At 42.5% G+C, this 24,303-nt stretch overlaps 1 protein-coding gene across 16 annotated transcripts in view; it reads right to left on the reverse strand.

The window, feature by feature from the left end:
- SVIL (supervillin) overlaps positions 1-24,303 on the reverse strand; it is a 195,523-nt gene that overhangs the window by 92,198 nt on the left and 79,022 nt on the right. For 12 of the 16 annotated variants that reach the window (XM_083188884.1, XM_083188882.1, XM_083188890.1 and 9 more), the window contains exons 3-7: positions 12,437-12,525; positions 11,616-11,679; positions 11,402-11,532; positions 9,853-10,480; positions 254-334 (exon numbers count right to left, since the gene is read on the reverse strand). In XM_083188884.1, the coding sequence (XP_083045010.1) occupies positions 254-334; positions 9,853-10,480; positions 11,402-11,532; positions 11,616-11,679; positions 12,437-12,525 (993 nt within the window). The remainder of the gene's footprint in view (positions 1-253; positions 335-9,852; positions 10,481-11,401; positions 11,533-11,615; positions 11,680-12,436; positions 12,526-24,303) is intronic. The other 4 variants (XM_083188888.1, XM_083188894.1, XM_083188895.1 and 1 more) reach the window with 1 other exon arrangement.

Consider the following 24,303-nt stretch of genomic DNA (forward strand, 5'->3'; position numbering starts at 1 on the left):
GGTGATTAGCGAAGATAAAATCCAGTAAGTTAGAGATCTTTTTTAGTCTTTTATCTGATACACATTCTGGCCAATTAGTTGTGCTACAGGTATGTGATAGAAGAAACACGAACATGTGCGTGCGTATGTGATGATTCAGGGCTTTTCTGTGGTTAAGAGAGGAAAGGCGTGATTACATTTGGAAATGGTTAAAGTTTTTGGATCAGCAAGTGAATAATGTAAGAATTAGCCACAAAACCACAAGCTCTGGTACCTGGAAGGCCAGCTGATGAGAGACGCAGTGTCCCCATCGGAATCTCTCTGAAGGAACCATTCTGGTTTCTGCTTCCCTGCACTGCCACATAAAAGACAGAACCTTTAAACATGTCCTAGTAACAAACATCTAGTACAGTCTACAACAAATGTATATAACAAAGCTTGGGTTGTAAAATAGATGACTCTTTGTTGGCAAGACTACAGGACAGGCCACAATAGGAGATCTGTTCATAATAGATTACATTCCTCATTTCCCTTCGGTCACTCTAGAGGTTTGGAAAGGAAGACAGTCTTATATATCAAAAAATAGGCAGAACTCAAGTGCATAACACGGAGAGAGCAGATTGAGAGCTAGCGAATGATGAACACCCAATTTATCATTGGCAGCAGCCACTGGTGTCAAACCACAAATTTGAATCCAGAACCCATTACAGCTGGGGTACACAATACGTAGGATCCCAAAGGCAGTAAATTATACATAGATGCGAATAGGATATTAGACAGGGCCAAAGAAGAAATGTATCAAACAAGAGATATATTCCAGAGGCAAAGGGCCAGGAGTCCATATAAAGGGAACTCCCAGCAACAATGTACAAAAAGGAGTACTCACTAATGGTGCCGCGTATTATGTTCTTTTCTCCGAAAAACACCAGTGGCATGTGGGAATGACAGAATATTGATACGCATTCTATACAAACACACTACCATTATAAAGTAACTTGATTTAATGCTAATCGCTCTTACAATTCTTTACTGCATTTTAAAAGCCTCACAACATTTACACTCTATATTACACCATAAAAATACATTATACAGTATTTTGTAGTCAGAATACTGTATTAGATTTGGTTGTGCATGTTTTACTACAACACATCTTGAGCTGGGTACACACTGGGCGATATTCGCAACGATTTTGCAGATTCCATCAGGTCAGAAAGAAAAAAAAAATCTAAATATCGTCCACTGTGTTCGCACTATGGGAGTTATTCAGACCTGATCACAGAGCTGCTAAAAAGCAGAGCCACGTGACCAAATAGCCGCCACCCCGCCAGAGTGAAATCCCGTCCAAACCTGTGAATGGGCTGTGTAGAGATCACAGCTGCAAATCCATTTGCAATCACTCACCATCAAATGATTTATCATGTGTGCGAGAGTAGTCAGTGTGTAGCCCAGGACTTGCTCAGCAACCGTGAATTCAACAAGCAGTTTGAAAGCCAGAGCCGACGCCCCCACACCCAAATGCCGTCCACCGGTCAATCAACTTGTATATGGGCAGCAAAAAAAACCAACCAAACATGTGGTTCTACAGCTTATGAGGAACAGCATGTCCTGCCACAGTTCTGCTATTAGGGCAGGCCCGGATGCGTAATTCTATTCTGCAGCTAGAGGGCCGTACATTAAAGTCCCAGTTTACATTATTTATCTCACATTTTTAAGACTTCACACCAACTCTGTCACTTTAGAAACCTGGGTAGATTGGCAATTTTGGCCTCCCATGCCCACCTTCAGTCCACAGCTAGACTTCTATTCCTCTCTCGCCACTCCGTCACCCCCCCCCCCCCCCTCAACAAAATCTGCACTGGCTCCCATTCCAGCACAGAAGCCTCTTCCGACAGGGTCAAAGGGTCGACAGGGTCTCTTCACTTTGTTTTAGTCAACTAATGCTGACAGGTGGCATTTCATGCTCTTCCATCCACTAGGAAAGGAGAATAGAATAGTGTGAAGGGGGGGGGGGGGGGACCACACTGTGTACCGATGCGGTGTCCATGTCGACTGTAGACATTCGGGGCATAAAAAACTTCTGAAAACCCATGTCGACCTTTGAATGTCGGCCTTCGGCATATAGACCTTTTGTCTATGTCGGCCTAAGGCCTGTCGACCCAATGTATGTTGCCCTTAGTTTGATTGACCTAATGACCCATACCCGTAAATACAATAACCTGTATTCCTCAGCAACCAAACATATGTATCATTTTCATGGATAATACCAATATTCTATAGGTTCTTGTAAACTAGTTCTCCTACAACAGGTAGCGCAAAACACAGGTTTGTGCTGTGGAGGAATAGAAAGAAAAATCGATAAAATAAGTTCCCGGATTCACAATTGTGCTTGCACTTATGTAACCCCCCCCCCCCTTCCCTCCCCTATTGTCTTTCCCCCTTGTAGTTGCAATTTGTAGTTGTTGTTAGGCTATTTGTTTATTGTTATAAAATGTTGATGACTGCCCACTACCAATTGCTCTTTTCTCACACAACAGTAAGATTCCAGATATGATGTTCACCCTGATTGCATTTGTATGTCCATTTTGCATGTATACCTTTGAAATGTCTTAAATAACGCAGTGGAGTCGTTGATTGTTCACTATCGCTGCACGTGGTGTGGAGGTTGTCAAATTTTCAAAATGAAGAATTTATAAAAAAAAAGTTCCAAAAAGAACACCAAAGTATGGTATATTAGGTCAACTGTTGCAAAAAGGTCAACATGAGTTTTTCTTGTTGTCAAGCACATGGACCCCCAGTTAATGCTTCAGACCACTATACCATTTCTCAATCGGAGTCCATGTGGTTGTAAAAATATGAAAAAGCTATAAAAAAAAAGAAAAATGAAAAAATACCCCCTAAAAACATGTCCACCATTGCCAGGTGGACCTTTTGACCAGGTCTACCATATTGTGTTGGTCTATCGACTGTGGACCTATCGCTACACATGTTCGACTTACCAGCCGGACACAGAGAACATTGGGGCAGATGTATTAAGCTGTAACAAGAGATAAATCCAAGGGTGATAAGGAGAGATAAACGTCCAGCCAATCACCTGCTAAAGGTGCCCACACACTAGAAAGATCTGCGATCATAAGATGTGCGCATAAATTAGCCTTCAAATCTTTTGTCCGATCTGGACAAAAGATTTCAAGCAAGCGCACATCTTTACCAAAGATTTTTCTTAAGATCCCGTGTGCGTTCCTATGGATCTTTTGGTAAATCTTCTGATCTTTTGTGCAGCACGTAAGATCAGAAGATTTAGCAAAAGATCCACGGGAGCGAGCATCGACCGATTTTCGACCGATTATCGGTAAATATCGGCCGATTTATCAAAAATCGGCCAATCGGCCCAAGAATCGTTCTAGTGTGTGGGCACCTTAACTGCCACGTTACAGCCTGTGTTTGAAAAAAGTCAGTAAGGAGGTGATTGGCTGGACGTTTATCTCTCCTTATCACCCTTGCATTTATCTCTTGTTAAGTCTTATACATCTGCCCCATTGACCCTAAACCAACAATCTATAACCGAGAGACTTAACAATACAACTGTGAAAATTTAGCCCACAAAATCTCTTATTTTGAAAGGATGGGAAAGTCACTGTAACCAGCTGGGCAGGTCTACTTAAGCATTAATTACTTTTTATTTATGAGAAAAAAAAAATTCTAGTCCAGGTATGCCGACAAATAATGCTTCAATACCTTTTATACCTGTACTGCAGTTAACTGAATGCATAACAGACAACAGCTGTGCATTAGGTAATTGTATTGTGGTCACTATATTGCTTAAAATTACACAAACTATGAAATATAACACGACCTGTTTAAACAGTGATCTTCACAAAGTGGCTGCTGGCCTGGGAGAGGCAGTGTACTGTGAGGATTTATAATGCTTTACCTCCCTTAGAGCCTTTCCAAGGTTTGGAGAGGTAGTTTAAGCTTCCAATAAACATTCAAGGTTTCACATTTCCCAAATTGAAAAAATACACAGTAGAGTACAAGTGACTCGTTCTATCCAGAATACAAAATCTCTTCCCACGCAAGAGTCATTAACGAAAATAGTCTTAGTTTCCATAGATCCACCAAACAAACCAGGACATAAAGCAAGAGACCAAAATGGCTTGCAATCTAGTCATGACAACAATGGTAAAGAATTCTTTACCAAAAAGATTATTATAGTTTAGGGATACTGTATTTGATCATTAGTTTCTGAAACTGGCAAGCTTTGAAAACAAGAAAACCACACTTGTGCCAAACACACACAGGGAATTTTGCAGTGATAGTAAAACATAGGGTAAGGAGGGGAAAGAATAAAGACACTATGGGGCAGATTTATTATACTCATGAAGTGATAAAGTGTCTGGTTTTTTATCACCAGCCAATCAGCTCCGGGATACGGTCAATAGGTCAACGGTCGACATGGGTCTAGGTCAACACGGTTCTAAATCGATACAAGCATTAGGTCGAAATGGGGTTTTTGACTGTTTTTTGAGCCATCTGCCGACAGGTGGTATTTCATGCCCTACCATCCACTAGGCGTAGTGTCCAAAGCATTGCAAATGAAGCGAGGGGATGCGGTGGACTTTAAACTGTATCCATGTCGACTGTCGACATTCGGGTCAAAAACAGTGAAAAACCTCATGTCGAACTTGCCGCCTGTAGACCCAGTTGTTGTAGACCTAACAACCCACACCCTCAGCTCCTAACTGTGAAGTTACAAACATGATTTGATAAATGACAGATCGGAGCTGATTGGCCGGTGTTAAAAACCAGACACTATTACTGAGTTTAATAAATCGATGCCTCAGTGCCACACAACGCAAGGGGAAAGACTACATTTTAAAACATAGGTACTGATCCAGCTTCTGCTGATTAAAAGGATTTGAAGCATGCATATATTCTGCATGTAATTGGTTCTATATCGGTCTCCAAAATAGTATGCTTCCATGTTTTCCAGCCAAATGCTAACATAATGTTACTGTATATGCACATACAGTTGCAATGGCACACAGAATAGGGTCAAAAGGCCGTCAGCCAATAGGTCGACATGGGTTTCTCACTTTTTTCCAATGAATAAAAAGCCAACAAACTTTCTGTTAAATCTATGTTTCGGTTTCTATCTATAATATTGGGTAAGTTTCTGCACACGAGATCTCATCTGACAGAAGGTTTAGAAGAGTAAAGGAAGCAAGCAAGTATTTTTGGGCCTGATCATTCAGAACCTTATTGGGAAAATGGGAAAAAATCACTCATAACCAGGGTAAGTAATATCCCTTTCACACCAACCTAATTTTAACAACCCGCGACTAGCGCTGTTTTGTAAGGTTCATGGGCCAAAATCCCGGGAAAATTTGCCTGGATTTCAACCCTGCTATGGAGTTCAACCCGGGGTCCTGGCTGGTGTGAAAGGGGTAGGGGGTACTAACCCAGGTTGCCGGTGCAGGTGGTCAGGCCAGAGATCTGCGCAGGCGGTGAACACAGGACAGGCGGCGGATGAAGATGATGCAGCTCTCTGGGGCCCTCACTGCCCCCAGAGAGTTGCGTCATCTGAACCCGCTGTCTGACCTGTCATCTACGCCCGCTGCCTGTTTGGATCACCAGCCTGCACCAAGGACCAGCAACCCAGGGTGAGTACTGTTCACCGGCTTTCGCTGCCATCTCAGCTCCTGCCCACCTCCTGCCGACACCGGAAAATGCAGGGACTTTTCTACTGTGAAAGGGGCCAACCTGGGAATGCCCCGGCATGATTCCCGGGTGGGTCCCTGTATTTTATGGTGTGAAAGGGGTAGTGTTCAAAAGGAAGAATAAATAATTAAAATTGCATTTTAAAATGCACTACTGACACTTGACCACTGAATATAACCTCATTAATTCCACAATGAGAATGTGTATTTTCTCTGGTCTTAAGACTTTAAGCTGAGCATATTAAATAGAATACACAATTTTTTTTTTATAGGTTTGTACCAATCGTTATTACATTATTTCTTTGTGGAGAGCATTCCAGTTTCTCATGAACAAACGTAGGAATATAAGGCAAGAGGGGAAAAAGGCTTGGATGGCTTTTCAGTATTAAGGAACATATGGTTTCTATTAAAATACCATCTGACAAGAACTTGTTAAATATGAACATATGGGATCCTATCCTAGTTTACAATCATCCTGACCTGGCTACATGTAATATTGTGTGTGTGTGAGTGTGTGAGTGTGAGTGTGTGAGTGTGAGTGAGTGTGAGAGTGTGAGTGAGTGAGTGTGAGTGAGTGAGTGTGTGGACCCAAGTAAACAATAGCGAAACCTAGTTAGATACTGCACCAAGCCCTGTGGGTATAGACCTGCCTCAGAGGCCCTCCATGTATACGAGTCCCACAAGTTACTGATCCTGCAATTGACCTGTTTAAATATTACTACAGGAAAACAATATATTGTTTCTGACAAAATATAAATTATAAAATACATCACGTAATACGCGAGTGGTGTGAACTGATGTATGAACAGCTGTGAAATATATCCTCTTTGTTAACCTCTGACATCAAGAGTCAAAGATAATATCTTTCACCAAGGTTCACAGGCTGAGAAAATCTTAGTTTCTCTCCTTGTCCATCTCCTTAAAATTCCCCTCATCTAACCATTACACTAAATACACACTACCACCACCACCTTACCCACAGAGTATGATCACAGAATGATTCAACAAGCCATGTGTCAAAAAACCCACAAATGTAGCATTTAGTAGTTGTAATAATTTCTTTGAATAAAAAAAACTAAATGTGTTCTAAGAAATAAAGCACCTGTGATAATAAAAGTAATAAAAGTAGTATCATGGATAGATAGATGATAAATACTCCTCACCACCTAAGGACCCTATACACTACCGCGACTTGGGCCGATTTCATCCCGGTCCCTCAGGAACGGATGAAATCGGCCCAAGTCGCGGTATTGTGCCAAATTGGGCGGATGTGATGTCCCCTCAGGTCCGCTGTGCAGTCCCGTGTGCATCGGTCCAAAGTCAGAGGTCGGACCGGCATGCAGGAAATAAGGTTCGCATTCGATCCATTACATGTGAAATGCCTGCATGCGATATATTGCATGTGATCCTTCTGGGTGGTTCGTGGGGGATCAGCTGGCCAAAACTGCTGCAATACATTGCAGTAGTGTATGGCCAGCTTTAGGTGAAGTACCACCAGTGAAGACTAGAGGCCACTCGACAGACCAAATTACTCAACAGAAAATGAAAGCAGAATTATCTGTACCAAACATGCTGGATATGGAGAGGGGGAGCTTTGAAGACAGAGATTGGTGGTGGGCAGATAGGGACTAAGCCATCATTTTGACATATATGAAAATAAAAAGCACTGAAAATCATTGAGGTCGAGTCAATATGGTGCACAGTGAATAGCGCCGGGATGGCGTTCCCAGCTATTCTAAACATAGTGCAGCTAAGTTGGAGAATGCCTGTACTCGCAAGTGTTTAGTCGTGAGTATTTTCAGACTTAAGTGCCCCGAGGTGATGCTGCTCCAGAAAACCACTAGTCTGAGTTACCAGCGCGCTGATTAGAATAGCTGCGGGAGACGCCCTTCCTGCGCTATTCACTGCACACCATATTGAACCGACCCTATTTACATCTAGTTATTAGAAGAATGTGTCAATATTGTACATGCTGCTGCAACTTTTTATGGATTTCAGAAGGTTCACCATACACTAGACCAACTATAATCCAACTAGTTGGTTGGATGGAGTAAAAATCAGGTACTGTATGGGAGCAAATGTAATTTGTAATTCAGTTATTCGATCCCAAAATCTGGAATCTGACAAAAATGGTCAGTCAGACAAGGTACTGTAGTTGAATTGGTTCGCTTTAAAAACAATTTAACTGAACGTATTGTCGATTTTTCAGGGTTTGTGGGCTAACTGCTAATTGTCCAATACAGATTTAGATTTTCAGTCGCACTACCAACTAGTTGGATATTTGGGTGAAAGTTGGTCTATTATGTGGCCAGCACAACTCCTAAAAAGAGACAGACTTCTTTTTAGTTTATATGGTCACACAAAGGATCTTTGGTGGCACCAAATATTAAATTAGAGGTACATTATCCCATATGCATGCCACAGTGTGGAGGGCATTATACCGTTACCTTTAAATCAGACTGTAAATGCACTAAAATACTTAATGACGTGAAAAAAATATGACATACATTTTAAATGGGACCAGAAGCTAACACACAAAATTAGGGTTCCAGATGCACATGTCAACTAGGACAACAAATGCTGCCCGCACCTGGCCTGCATGTAGGTCTGTAAGGTCTTGTGGTGCTGCTGCATGCATTATATGCATGGGATTAGCCACGGTTATAAAATAAAAGTTGACAGTTTAGGTTGACCCCCAATTGGTCAGCAAGCAAAAGGTAGACATGGAAATGGTCAACATAAGTCTTGAGTTTTAGTGTCAATTTGTAGATTTCAGCCCATTTACTCAAAACAAACTGTAGTATAAAGGATGCACTTCCTTTTTTTCTTTAAGACAGGCTAATTTAGTTTTCTAAACCCTTAGGGTCACGCAGACAAGCTTGTTCGCCTGCCGTGACCCAGTCCCGTTCTCGGTCATCTCGACCGAGAACATGCAGGCGGGATTCAATGTCCCGCCTGCAGCGGGACGAGAAGGGGGCGTGGCCTTGAGTTGCGGCCGGGAAGTGACGAGATGCAGCCGGCAGCTCGTCACTTCCCGGCTGTTCTCGGCAGAACGAGCCGGACAGCTAGAGATGTCGGGCTCGTTCTGCCAGGAAACCCTGTTCAATGCTGTCGGGGAAGACAGCATTGAATAGGGCCCATCGAGCATCTCCCCCACGGGAGATGCTCGACGGCGATTGAATATCCCCCAAAATTGCTAGATTTTAATCAATACATTGGATGGGGGAAGTCACTTAGAAAACAGATATTCTACAGATTTTACTCCTAAACGCCAGATTTCCTAAGAAGTTCCCTATATCTGCATAAGAATCAAACTTACTGTATTGAACGTTTCCTACGTATTCAAAATTAAAAGAATGATTGGCTGTTAGGCCTTAACATTAACTCACTTTGTTATTAATAAAACCTACGCTTACATAGAAAGATTTAAAAGTAAAAATCTAAAATGACATAATATTGCAGTAATTCAGAATTAGAGTGATGTTACATTTTTTCCAGATTTTTCAACATTCGAAAAATCTGCCCTTTTTGCAGTCTTTAGGTCGAATTTACATTTGTCCTATTCAATTAAAGTGCTTATTTCTAGACTGTCGAATCCAGCACGGTTGAAAATCATGTGAATCTGCAAATTAGTTTGTTGAAATTGCGGCCGTGTGACTATTTTTAGTCATGTTTTGCCGATGCAGTTTCGACTTCCAGTGAAACAGGTCTAAAAATTGTCCGCAATCGAATAGTAAAGTCTGGGGTTTTTTGGATAGTCGAAAATACCGGACTTAAATGACCACCACCTTAGTCATTAAAATGCGTTTGTTCAACAAGTACATGATTTTGAGGACTAGTCTGGGAATTAGACAGTCATTAACACAAAATGGAGGTCAGTGTATAATCAAAAATGAAAAACAATGTATTTGGGAGGATCTAATCTCTCTAGGAGTGCACATACGAATAGAGAACAAACTTGGAAGACCATTCCACTGTACCTCTCAAATCACAATCCCCCACCATACAGTACTGTTTGGATCCCATGCTTGGCATTTAAACAGAACAAAATTTAAGAAATATGATGAAAGCATCTTAAGTCCATCTACTACTTAAAGTTCTAGAACAACTCTTGTTTGAACAGATTTCTATCTTGGAACACTAGATTCTTGCTTACCCTTGCTTTGTTTCCGCCTGCTGCTGCTCGGTAGAAAAGAAAGTAGTTGGTGAAGAGAGCTTTGGAGAGGTCTGAGAGGCACGGCGAGGAAACTTCGGTGACCGTGGTGCTTCTACAGAAATATTTCCTTGCCCTGAAGCAGAAAAGGAAGAAGTGCCATCTATCGATGAGATCCCACAAAATTGGTTGTTATTATCCAGGTTCTGTAGAGCATCTCTGGCAGACAGGTTTTCGTTAATGTCAGGTTTAGAGTCAGTGGGACGAATCCGCCTTATCTCCCTGCTCTCTACTCGATAATCAGAACTGTTATCCTTGATTTCACTATCTTCAAAAACACTTGACTTCTTTTCCGAAGTATCGCTGTCATTCCTTGTTCGTGTATACCTGGACTGATATTCGGAATCTGCTTCAGAGTCCATAGGGAGTCCATATTTCTCTGCCAACTGACGCCTGCGTTCTGCCTTGTACCGAGCTATCCTGTCCGCTTTGGATTCCTGTTCATGTGTATCCAGGTTTCCTGGAATACTAGCAGTCTCAGACTGATTATCTGCAGAAGGTGGATGATACCGTAATCTCGAATGGGTTTCTACTGAAGACTCTGACATGTCGTCATAATTTTCTTGACCTACTGTAGATCAAAATGCAGACATGTTACATAAACGTATTCTACAAAAATATAGCACAAAAACATTCTCCGCTAGTTCAGATGAGTGCATATCACAAATTGCACCTAAATAAAATGCATATTAGCAAAGCTACATTAGCTCTAATAATGCATTCGATAGCTACATCCAAGGGTCATAAATAGGCAAACAAGATAAGTTAAACAGCCATAGCGTTACATTGTTGGGTGATAGAAACTATACAAAATAAATGACTGTCAGTGATGGACTTGCATATAAGTACTATATATGTCAGCTCATGGCACATGCCAACAAGTCACCATATGCACAGAATGTATTCCCTACAACTATTAAATATACCCTTGCTATTAAGTGGGTCTTTCAATGGGAACCAAGATGATCTGTTCTGAAATTTAGGGGTAAATTTAGCATGTGTCGATCGGGGGAATATGCGCTATCCCCGTGCATTAAGGCAGGGGATAGAGCGCTTCCCCTGATCTATGACACCTGCTGGGCGGCGTGGCAGTGCAGGGCAGGAGGCATAGCGCAGCTACGATATTTCATACTGTGCGCCTGCCTCCTGCCTAATTATGAATTTATGCCGCCTGCAGCTATCGACTTCGACAGCTGCAGGCGGCGATGCCCTATGCCCACATCAGGGACAGCGCTGTCCCTGCTGCTGGCTCTGAGCTGCGCTGGGGATCTCGCGTGAGTAGCGAAATCCCGCACATGCGCAGTTAGCCGGCCGGGGGGAAGGAGACGGCGCAGCAGTATTAACTGACGGCATCACTCTTTAGAAGCTCGCGACCAAGCCAACAAAAGGTAAGCATTGTGATCCTATAACAGAATTATGTCCCAAAGGAGTGGAAAAGAAAAAGAAATAGATTATGCCTTTCGCAGGAAATTTCTCCTTCTGTGTTTCTTACCTATATGGGGATTATAAGCATCTGTTGCTCGCAAATATCTTGGTGTGTCTTCCTCCAGCAATCGGTTCTGTAACATTATAGGGGGAGCTTCATTTTCAATGCCTTCCAATCGCCTGGCAATTCTCTCCTTTCTAGAAGAGGAGAAGTTTCATCAAGCCTGTAACCTCTCCAATCTAAGAAACAGGAATGTCTCTGCCAAGCACACAGCACCTACCTCTTCATCTCTGAGACTACCTGTACTTTCCTGCTGGGCTCAAAGAGTTTTCTTAATTCTGAAACTTGAGAAAGAAAAACAATATCACACAAAGCACAAACCAAATAGCTATCCTCCACTCTCAAATGTTTATTTAATGAACTTTGAGAGCTTGAAATTTTAATGCATGACATTTTCCTTGAACAGTTCAAGAAAAAAAAATTAAAGGTGTTGGGGGAACTAACCGATCTCTAGATTGTTTTCCCAGAATCCTACAGATAAATAGTATAGAAAGAACACATGGAAAATGGGAGAAAGGTGCCTGTAACACACATAACAAAGCAAGCGGCTCTACCTACTGCAGTGCTTTCATGGAAAAAAGGAGGAGGGGGAAATGGTAGAGCTACCATCATTTCAACAAAGGAGGCTAATGAAATATTTAGCTTTGATCCCACTTTTTAATTCAAACCTGTAAAACCTTGCAGCAAAAAAACCACACATGAGAAACAACTGGGAACAGTAACTCCATACCACTTTACAGTAACTAGGAAATAAACCATCCACAGGGATAGGAGACTTCCAGGTTTCCATATCTCATAGTTTCCATGACGTGTGATCGCTGCATTATTAACCTGCTGGCACAGCACCAGGCACCAATGCCAACCTTTCCATAATAATCAAGTTATAAGGCATTATGGCAAGAGATTTAGGACATTTACATGTAGATTCTCCTTTATGCCATTAAATTATATACACAGACATCTAAGTAGGATATACCTGGTTTGTCCATCTTTATAAGAAACATTCTATAAATATTATAACAACTCACAGAATTCCCCTACCTTTAGGAAGCACAGCAACTAAATGTGCATCAATGTCTTTTGAGCCTTTTTCCAAATCTCCAAGGACACAGCCAAAATGACTCTGAAAACTAATAAAAGAAAAAGAAAATGAATCTAAAATCCAGTGTTATAAATATACTTTAAATGCTTATATCATAGCAGCTCTAATATTTTTTGCGTTTAGCAAAGATGTACAAATTTACATATTTTGCAATCACCTCTGTTTGTGTAACCTTTCATGTAATTAAGTTGTATTAGATTATAGCCTGTAGGTGGCAGCGCTGCTATTATGTCATACTGTATCTAACTACACTAATTGTAAGGAAACCTAGTATAGTAATGGAGTTTATCAAAACACATATACAAAAAAAAACCTACATTTTCACTCTCAGACATACTCCACACTCCCTGGTTTTTGCGCATTACCCGGGATTTCGTTTTTCCTGTGTCTTTCTTCCCTGGTTGGCGACCCGGGTTAATTGTGAATGATGTGATCTGGGAATTTGCTCTCTGGCTGCTAAAAAATTGTTTTAATTGGCCAGGAAGGGCCACATGATGCTTGCTGGCATCATCAGTGATAGCTAAAGGGAGACAGATGCCACACATGAGAGGAACACAGAACACAGAGCAGAGAAGTGTGCCAGAGCATACCCTGGTTTACAAAATCTATGTAAAGTCTTTCACACATTTTTAAATTGCTTGAACAAAAAACATTAATTCTTTGAATAAAAAGTATTTGAAAAGAAAAACTGGTATTGTTATTGGTATATCATACATGGAATGTAAATTTACAATTGTAAACCACACCCAGTCCATTTAAGGTTGTCCTAACATTTGTACGTCCTCATTGTGTGCCTGCAAACTGTCCCCTTATGACACTGCCTTAAAAACTGGAAAAATCAGCTTTTGTCTGAAAGGGGCCAACCCAGGAAGTTCCTGGGTCTGTGAAGTAGTGTGCAAGGGGTTCCCGATCAAAAACCTGGGATTTTGCAGAAGAGAATATGCCGGGTCTGAGCAGGGAAATATATAACTTTTAGTGTTCATTCTAGCACCCGCTATCTTTGAAAACCCATACAGTTCCTCTTCCCTGCCTGGGGTGTCGCTGTCTGCTGTGGTGTTTCTAGCACAGGTTTGCATATCAGCACTGATATAAAGACCACACTGTGCTAGAAACACTACAGCAGACAGCGACACCCCAGGCAGGGAAGAGGAACTGCATGGGTTTTCAAAGTTAGCGGCTGCTAGAATGAACGCTAACTTTGGTACTGAATCCCAGCAGAAAGATTTACAAGGCCATGTACAACTGATTGACATATAGACTGTAAATATATGACAGTAGTATTGCAAGTTCGTTAGGAGCTGGATATCAAATACATACAGTATCTGCATTTCAGATTGCTTTATAATATTTAAAAACATACAATAGAACAAATAAAATAACGGTTTATAAATGAAAACAAAAAAGGAAAAAAACCTAGTGAATAAATTATGGTTTTGCTTTTTCAAATATACTGGAAGGAATTTCTTGTAAAATAATCTGTTGATTAGGAGCGACGGAACATCAGACTGAGGAATTTAAGAGTAAAATGCCCAAATCTCTAAAAACAATGCAGGGAACCTTCAATCAGCCTGGCACAAAGCAATCTCAGAAACTTGCGCAGATAAGGGATTCTAGGCTGATGTGGGGTGTAGGAATGTGCGTTGGAAGGGGATGAATCCCGACCAAACGCCCTTTTTGCTCAGAAAGGAAATGGCTTTGGCTTGTACTTTCAGTGCTCTTAGGAATCTGTGACCACACACTATATACACTGCTTACTCATCAAATGAAGTGGAAATTTAAAAAAAAAGTGAAAGAGCAAAAACAGAGTAAAAACCTTGCTTCTCAGAGGTTCATCATCATGTCTCAAATTGCAAGATTATACAATTAAAGTGATTAAAAGGAACGCTCAGTAAACATTTTTTTACCACTTGTTTGGACCTAGCAGCTGTTACTATACACCCAGCTATGACAACCTCTGAGAAGCCAATGACCGGTAACAAAGATAGTTTTTAGATAAATATTCCTAAAAGGTCATAATGGGGAACTTAGCATTTTTTTTTAGGCAGAGACAATTAATAGGCACCCAAAGGAGCAATTTAACAGTTCCTCTGATCGGGTGCCCCCACTTCTGCTCAAAGCCTTTTGAGGATTGAGCAGAAATGTACAAAACAAAAAAAGGCTATGTTTTGGGTGCCCTATCCAGTAGTTTTGCAGATTCAGCCATGCATTAGTTTGACTAATGCATGTCTAACTTTTGTTAATGTCTGACAGTGACATAAGTAATGACACAAGTAAAGTGTTAACATGGAAAATCAATGTTTAAGTGTATCACTGCTCTCGCCATGATTTGGGCACAGTGCCTCGCTGTGCTTGGCACACTGTTCTATTCTCCCTCTAAACCCCTGGAATGGTAAAGTATGAACAAGTCTAAAAAAAAAAAATACAAAATAAAAAGTTCTGAAAACAAGTTTAAAAAAAAAAAAGTTGGTTGTCAGGATATTGAGTGCGTAGACTTTTCTAACGAATGCATGTCTAACTTTTGCCAATGTCTGTCTAATGCAGGCTTCCCAACCTGGGTCCTCTAGGCACACTAACGGACCAGGTTTTAGTGATATCCAAGCTTCAGTACAAGTGACTTAATAAGTACTTCAACTAATTATATTTAAACACCTGTGCTGCAGCCTGGATATCACTAAAACATGCACTGTTAGTGTGCCCTGAGGACCGTGGTTGAGAATGCCTGATCTAATGCATGTCTAAAGGCCCCCATATACAATGCGATTTGGGCCAAGAAATATGGTGAAATCATCCCAAATTGCATGTGTATGACATCCGAACCACAGTTGAATCGGACCAAAGTCCCAGGTTGGATCGGCAGAACATAAGATACATTGAAATTAGACCCATCAGTGGCAGATCGTGGATGGGTTTCAAAACCCACGATATATCGTTTCTGATACCGTCAGTAGGTACAGCAGTGCCCCACAGCTGGCACGCATCTAAAGGGCTGATCATGTCCTTTGGGTTGTTATATATCTGTATTTTTGAATGGACTCAATGTTTAACATGTGTAGTCAGCCACTGTTTCAGATTTCATGGATTACAGCAAAAGCGGTGGTGAGAAATATGGACACTTCTAGTATGTTAATGCTTTCTAAATAATTACAAAATTGGTAAATCTATAAAAAAAAAAAGATATATATATATATATATATATATATCTTTATATAGCTATATCTATCTATCTTGTTCATTGCAATCAGCTGATATAGCATCAAATCTCAGTAATTACAGATAGTAAAAAGAAGAAACTCTAGAAAAAGTCTTGTGAGGACATAGCAGTCCATGCCTCAACTCTGGGGACCAGCATGACAGTGGCCTGTTCCAGAAGTAGAAACATAATTTTGTATTATAACAAATGTAACCAACAAACCAATTTTTTAATTAAATCTGGGCACACACTAGACAACACTGCAAATGATACGATCTTGCCAACGACTTCCCACTCTCCCTGACAAACTATATAGTGCACACACCGATATTTTACGAAAGACAGTGGTTCCCAAACTGTGTGCCGTGGCACCTTGGGGTGCAACAAGACACTTAAAGGGGTGCCTTGGGTTGGTGGTCCAGAACCAACGCAAATTACTTATGGTCAAAATAATGTTCAAAACCACTATATGTGGCTTCCTTCCTTTACCACAAAATGAAACTTAAGAATGACAAATACAAATTACTTAATTTCAGTAAGAAACTTGGTCTAGGGGTGCTGTGAAAAATAATCTGATTCTCTAAGGTACCTTGATTCCAAAAAGTTTGGTATTCAGGGGGAAATTTACTAAAGGAAATGTGTAAAAAGTAGGTGTAAAAATAGGTGTATTTGTATCCAGAAATACACTTATTTTTGACATTTTCTATCCCGAAAATACGGCAATTCGTATTGATGTGCTATCAATACGAATTGCCATATTTTCGGGATAGAAAATGTCAAAAATAAGTGTATTTCTGGATACAAATACACCTATTTTTACACCTACTTTTTACACATTTCCTTTAGTAAATTTCCCCCTCAATGTCAGCTGCTACTTCCGCCGAGAGAAAAATCGTCCACCGCCTATTCAACACTGCCGTTTCTGACAGCATTGAAGGCAGAGTGCGACTAACACAATTCGATTCGGTTTTGTTCAAAAAGGCTGTGGATTGTCAAATTCCAACGGTTTTCGACAATCCGCAGCTGTTTTCGTCTACACTTCCGCTTTCTGACACTCAACAGACTGAACATTGAATTCCAAAATCAAACATTTCAGTTATTCACATTTTTCAAAAGGTACACAAAACATTAAAGGGGGTATGCAATCTAGGATCACGGCTGTCGATCTCCGCCGACAGCCGTGATCCTGGCCCGTTTGCGGTTAGATCGACCACATAACGACCGGCGGGATTCAATGTCCCGCCTGCCGATGGGCGCAAAGGGGGCGTGGCCGCTAAAACGGCCATGGCTTGTCGATCTGCGGCCTGGATCACTACAATCCACGGCTGTTATCGGCAGAACGGGCCCGACAGCTTCTGAAGTCTGGCCTGTTCTGCCGTGATCCCGCATCAATGCTGTTGTTAATGACAGCATTAAATAGGGAGCTGCCACTATTTACCACGTCGGAAATAGCGGCGGCACATTGCATACCCCCCCAAAAGCGAAGCATTAGTATGCACTGGAAAATAACAGCTGTAGGCCAAGTATGAAAGTAACACTATGCTATTATTTGTCTTATTAATCTTCCAAGTTATATTTGTTATAGTAAGGTTTATTCTGAGACCTCACCGAGTGCTGATGTTTGAACAAAGCACTGTATTCTGCAACAGGTTATGGTTCCAGAAAAAGCACAAGAGAAGAATAAAAGCAATCTTCCAGCAAAATGTGCAGTGTATGCGAGTATCACAACACTATCTCAAAGAGAGCAGGCCCAGAGCCAAAGAGGATATCAGTACAGGGTTCTATGCTCCAGAAAGGCCCTGATGAACAGACTCACAAATACAGTATGGGACGGGGCGGCAGGGTATATGAATATTTTTCATAGTGCCCGGTCCGCTTGTCAGTCTGTTAACTAATTACAGACTGACACTTGGTCAGGTCTGATTGTGGCACCACAATGTCAGTGTCACAGACTGTCTGTTTAGACAGAAACAATGAAACACACACACACAGCTATACCATTAGGGAGCCACCTAGAGCGCCTGGATCCGTGGAGCCACCACCCCATTGTGTCAATCACAAAATGATGGATGACTATGAGGAAGACAAGATTGTGTACTTAATCCAGGTGGTGGCTGTAGAACTTGTAAGATCCCATGTCATACTTACACTGCCACCAATATCCACTGTCCAGCCCCTCAAGTGAGAGGTGTGTGTGTGTGTGGGGGGGGGGGGGGGGGGCTTTTCAATAGATCGAAGCTTTGCCAAGAGAAGCCTTCAACCAGACAGTCTCCTAATATATATCCGACAACCATGTATAGGTGGCCCACTGCAACAGCTATTCTACTTGCATACACGTTGGCGCCAGGCAGGACAGTCCACCATATGGCACCAGCCATGCACTGACTGAACAACCCCTCTTTGCGCGCGAGAGAGAGAGAGAGAGAGAGAGAGAGAGAGAGAGAGAGAGAGAGAGAGAGAGAGAGAGAGAGAGAGAGAGAGAGAGAGAGAGAGAGAGAGAGAGAGAGAGAGAGAGAGGTGTACAAAAACATTGGCATGGCACAACCAGGTCTCCCTGTGTCCGAAGCATGGCGAGATAGTCAATCCATGCGAGGGGACACCGTATACCTATTTGGTGTGCATGTCGTCACAAACACAAAATTGTGAATAACTCATGTCTACCTTTTCACCCTGCCGACATTGGCCATGTCTACCAATAGTGGTTGACCTATTACCCATCAACCTTAATAAGGTCAACCCTATGACAAAAATACCCACAGTGTAAGGTAATGGGACCTACACACATCGCGATCCCCGGGCATTTTCGAAGCAATCTCACTAGATCGCTTTAGAAATGCCCCTACACAGCCCTGTGTCTATGGGCATAGCGATAGCAATGTGCGGCCTGGGTGTCGCAATCACCCTGGTGATTTATATCCAGCATGCTAAATAAATCTGACAGATCGATCAGCACCACATCACTGTGCAGCGCTGAGCGATCTAGCATCACTCAGAACACTCATTTCCCCAGAAATAGATAAACAGCATTTCTGTGGTCATACAGCTTTATTAGCAAAGTCACTGGTTTACATATATCAGCTGTATATGTTAATATTACATCTCAGTTTAAAGTATGCTTATTTGATCTAAAGGCTATGAGAATTATATTAGATGGATAGAGATAATATGGATAGTTTCTGTTGTATCCACGTACATCTAGTCGCCTTACGTGTAAGCTCAGACTGACTCCGGGCAGCCTTTTGTGCAACTATTTCCATTTAAATGAGTCTTATCCACAAAACGTAGCAATCAACACAAAGCAGCTTCTGCAGATTAAAAGGATATGTTGAATGTCTATATTCTGTGCGATTGCAGCTATATCTGCATATGAAATGCTAGGTTACAGTGTATTCCACGAAAACGATAAGGTTTCACATATGAAAAATGAAGCTATCAGCTGGCTATTGACATTACAAGCTGGAAAGTAAGCTTATTGTTACATAAACGTGATAAGAAAACATATGATCAGGATAAACAGTCCAATGCAGCTTTGTTATCAAAGTCACTGGTTTAGAACTGTCAGTTATCAGCAGTATCTGCTTAGAAACAGGCATGTCCAAACTGTGGCCCTGCAGCTGTTGTGAAACTACACATCCAAGAATGCCTTGCCATAGTTTTCATATTCCCTAATAGCAAAACTGGGGAAAGACATGATGGGACTTGTAGTTTCACAACAGCTGGAGGGCCATAGTTTGGAGATGCCTAGTTTAAGGGGCATACACACGGAGCGATTGTGTGCCATTTTCTAAGCAATCTGACTAGATTGCTTAGAAAGTCAGCACAGATCTCTGTGTGTATGCTCTGAGCGATGAAATACCTCCAGCTAACTAAGTCAGTGCATGCAGTCAAAATATAGTCGAATTGTTTAGAAAGTGACTGCAAATCTCTCTGTGTGTACAGAATGAGAGATACTGATTGCAATCTCTCATTCTGAACCACTACCCTGACCTTTTTTGCTTAAGCAAAAACACTGCATGTGTATGTGCTCCCCATGCGAGATCTGGACACCAGGAAATCGCCTACCCTAAATAGCTTAGCAAAATTGCTTAGCACACATCTCTACGTGTGTATGACCCTTTCGAATGTAAGTTAGCAGGCGATCGCGATGTGCGGGCTCGTGCATGGTAATCGCTCGGGACATACACAGAGAGATATGTGCTTACTTTTTAAGCAATCTAGTCAGATTGCTTAGAAAAAGAGAGCACAAAATCTCTCCATGTGTATGACCCTTAATTTTTCATGAGCGGGGCCCTCTTGTGCATTTGGGGAAGATGTATTAAGCCTGGAGTAGAGATAAACAGCAGAAAAGCGGAGAGGATGTAAAAGGAGAAAAAACAGCAGCCAATTAACTCCCAACTATCATTTTCAAACACAGGGGTAGATTTATTATTAGGCGATCAGGGGAATATGCGCTATCCCCGTGCCTTATGGCAGGGGATAGCGCTTCCCCTGATCTATGACACCCGCTCAACAGGTATAGCGCAGCTACGATATTTCGTAGTGCGCACCTGCCTCCTGCCTAATTTATGAATGGTCAGCAGCATCACTGACCGTTCCACCACCTGATGCTATCGATTTCGACAGCTGCAGGTGGCGATGCCCTATGCCCACAGCAGGGACAGCACTGTCCCTGCTGCTGGCTTTGAGCTGCGCTGGGGATCTCGCGTGAGTAGCGAGATCCCGCACATGCGCAGTCCAGACGGCCGGGGTGAAGCTGACAGCGCGTCAGTGTTAACTGACGCGCTGTCAGCTGGAGGAGGCATCGCCGGAGGGGGGAGTTAGCGCTCCCCCGCTTCGGTGGCAAGATCTTAGTAGATCTTGTCGCTCTCCCCTCCTGCTTTGCCTCGCTACTAAGGCGAAGCAGGAAGTGTTGCTTTCAGCGCCGCTATAATAAATCTACCCCACAGTTCATTGCCTGGTGCTTTATCTCCTTTCACTTTATCTCCAGTTTATCTCTTCTCCAGGCTTAATACATCTGCCCCATTATTTCTTAATTAAACTATCTTCGATTGTAACAAATCCCTCCGTGTGTACACCCCTTCAGTTACAGTTTCAGTTTTTTTTCTTATTCGTTTATGTACTCTAATTGTACACTGTGGGTTTCTAAAGCAGCCCATACACGCTGCTATGAGAGCTGACTCGATGTGTGCTTTGAGGTGCGCGCTCCCGCGCACCTCATCGCACAGTACAAAAAGTATGTGCTTGCACATACGTTTTGTACCTAGTTCTCATCAAATCGCATCGCATTGCATGCACAACGTGTGCACATGCAATGCGATTTGATCCGTGCTAGTACAGCACGGAAAGCACGCCCATAAAGCAGCGTGTATGGGCTGCATTATGGCACCATATACATAGAGGCTAATAACATAACAACTTCTCACAGTTAAAAAGTATGCTTATTGGGCCTAAATATTGAGAATTAGGTTAGATGGATAGAAATATATGTATAGATACAACAGATAGATAAAAAAGTATGCAGGCTGTGATTTCCATGCGTTTATGTCTGGCTTATAACCTGATCAGACTTTTGTCATGTCACTTGGCGTAATAAAACAAGTCATCACTTGGTATAGAAATGTCACGTATGAGCTATAACTGCTGATATGACATCCTAGTGTGACGTAAATCTTAAAGCTCATACACGCTGGGCGATTTTGAGCTGAAAGCAGCTCAGTTGCCGGTACTTGTGACTTATCTGGGCGCCCGATGTTGAAATTGTATGCCAGTACCCTAAGCATGCGATTTCCCTTGAAGAGAAAATCGCGTTGCATTGTATGCTATTGTATTGCATGTGATGCGATTTGATGCGATTTTAATATGTACAGGCACCCAGATGCCTGTTTCATATGTTAAATGGCCCTCCAGACCCCATTTTTAATTGTATACCCACCCTGATGGCTAAATGACCCCCATTGTTAAAGCCACCCCACTATCAACGCCAACCCGAAGCGTGGCGAGCGCAGCGAGGGGCGGCGGTACGCGTCCTCCGACCTTTTCATACCCCCACTATCCACATCGGCGTGGAGTCGATTTTATATAGTGTGGCGAGCCCCGCGAGGGGACGTGGATACCTTCACAGCTATACGTGTCCCCTCGAGGGCTTCACAGGTATCCGTGTCCGCTCGCCACACTATATAAAATCAACTCCACGCCGACGTGGATAGTGGGGGTATGAAAAGGTCGGAGGACGCGTACCGCCGCTGCTCGCCACGCTTCGGGTTGGCGTTGATAGTGGGGTGGCGTTAACAATGGGGGGCATTTAGCCATCAGGGTGGGTATACAATTAAAAATGGGGTCTGGGGGGCCATTTCACATATGAAACCGGCATCTGGGTGCCTTCACATATTAAAATCGCGTCAAATCGCGGCAAATCGCATCGCATGCAATCTGATTGTGTGCGATGCGACGCGATTTTTAGGTGCGATGAAGAAAATCGGGCGCCCAGAAGTCACAAGTACCCAGTTGCCATTTGAGTTGCCGTCCAGTGTGTATGGCCCCCGGCAATGAGCTCTGCTGTGCACTCTCGCATCACCGCTGGCCGCCACCGTTCATCTGCTGGTATCACCAGCAGATGGGTGACGAGGTGGACAGCTTTCCATAGAAAATCGCTTAGACAGACAAAAAATGCTTAGTGTGTATGCACGGAGCAAATTCCAGCCCAGCGATTTTCTCCATCATCGCTCACCATACACGCTGAGCAAAAACACCCAGTGTGTACTCACCTTAAATGTTACCTGGTAAAATTTCAAGAGAGAAATTGCAGACAGGCTGTGATTTTGTACCTCTGTGAGTGGCCTATATCCGACAGAATTTTAAGTGTAAAACAGCTTGGAAAAGAAGTCATTGCAAGTATTAGAACTGTCAGTTCAAACCTTAATCTGTTGATAGGACATCTCATCATGCAAGGTAAGCTTACTTTATCCTCAATGACAAGCAGACAGACATAAGGCTATCCTTATAAAGAATTAAGTAGCGAAAATGGGGCTGTGGCTTTGCAAAAACACCTAGCTTTCACAGAATCTGTGCGTTTATGGCCGAAGCGGGACTTTACTGGGTCATCCATTAGGATTGCCCCCCAAAAAAACAACCATTGGTTGATCTAAAAAAGCTTATAGAAGTAAAATATTACAATGCCACAAAATGCATGTGGAATGCATTACAGTAGCATGTAAGCATCCAAATGAAACAATCTGCTTCTAAAGGAGAAACCTATATTAAATAAAGTTGGCCAAATTTATTACTCAGGAAAATGAGAAAACACACAACTCCTGAATTTAAGCTTCCATGGACAGATAGTAGGATGTGCAGGTACAGTAAATTGCTACGGTAAGTTACCTGAGTTAAATTTACTAAGGCTTCTAAAAATGGAGATGATGTTGTTCATAGTAACCAGATTCTGCACGGGACGCACTACTAAAAAAATGCAGTAAAAACCCTGTTACCAGGGTTTTTACTGCATTTTGGGATGCAGGAAAATCCACATGCTGGGTTCCCACTGTGGGTGATACCCCATAAAAGCCTATGAGCTTCTTAACGCATCCCACACCACCACCCCCCCCCCCCCCCTCACCTGTGTCCGGGGTAGCCTCCAGTGACTACCTCCTCCCTGCACCTCTTCTGGGTGGAGGCGGAGTCCGGCAGTCCCTTCAGCCATCTGAGCAGGGGGCTGCCGGGCAGGAGGATGGGTAAAGCCGCCGGGGGGCCTGCTCACATATCGCAGGTTGCATCACAAAGGGCAGCTCTTAATGCAAGATCTGTCCTTTGCCATAATTATCGCATTTGTTACAGCATATGCGATAATTATGTATGCGGTAGCCGGCTATAGGGGGCACGGATGTTAGAGCATCCCCCCCACAGTATTTTATATTCCAAAGCAAAATAAGGTACAGTAGTAACAGTAGGTGGTGCTGTATCATACATTGTCACTGCATATTAATCACTGGTCCAATAGTGCACCTCATGTACACTATTGATGATGTACCTCCAACCTATTATACCCCTTTCACACTCGCAGAGCCGGGTCATCCCCGGGAATGTGTTCCCGGGACTCTACCCGGGAATGTACCCTTTCACACTGCACTCAGACCTGGGATCGACCCGGGACAGCCCCAGTCTCACTGACCCCGGGAAATCCCTGCAAATACATATGCATGTCATTAGAAATGGACTGCAGGGCTCTGAAAGAGCCCAAGAAAGCTCCAATCAGCAGCTTTTTTAAAGTCCCGTGTACCAAGGGTGTGAATGGGTACAGGACCATTCACACTGACCGCATTCCAGGTCGATTCCGGAATCTACCCAGGTCAGGACCTGGGTAGAAATCCCGGGATGTTCATCGCAGGATATTCTTTCACACTGAGCTAAATCCTGGGTTGATGCGCGTTCATGTGCAAAAACCCAGGATATTTTTGCAAGTGTGAATGGGGTATTACATGCTTTAAACGTATTAAAAAAATGTTCCCTATAACCTCCCATGAGTAATAAATCGGCATATTTAGCATATATTCCGTAACAAGGCTGGATTTTGACACTAGACATCATTCAAACAACTGAGACTAAAACAAATTACATTTGTGT

Source organism: Crinia signifera, chromosome 5 (genome assembly GCF_055691185.1).
Source record: "Crinia signifera chromosome 5, ASM5569118v1, whole genome shotgun sequence".
NCBI lineage: Eukaryota > Metazoa > Chordata > Amphibia > Anura > Myobatrachidae > Crinia > Crinia signifera.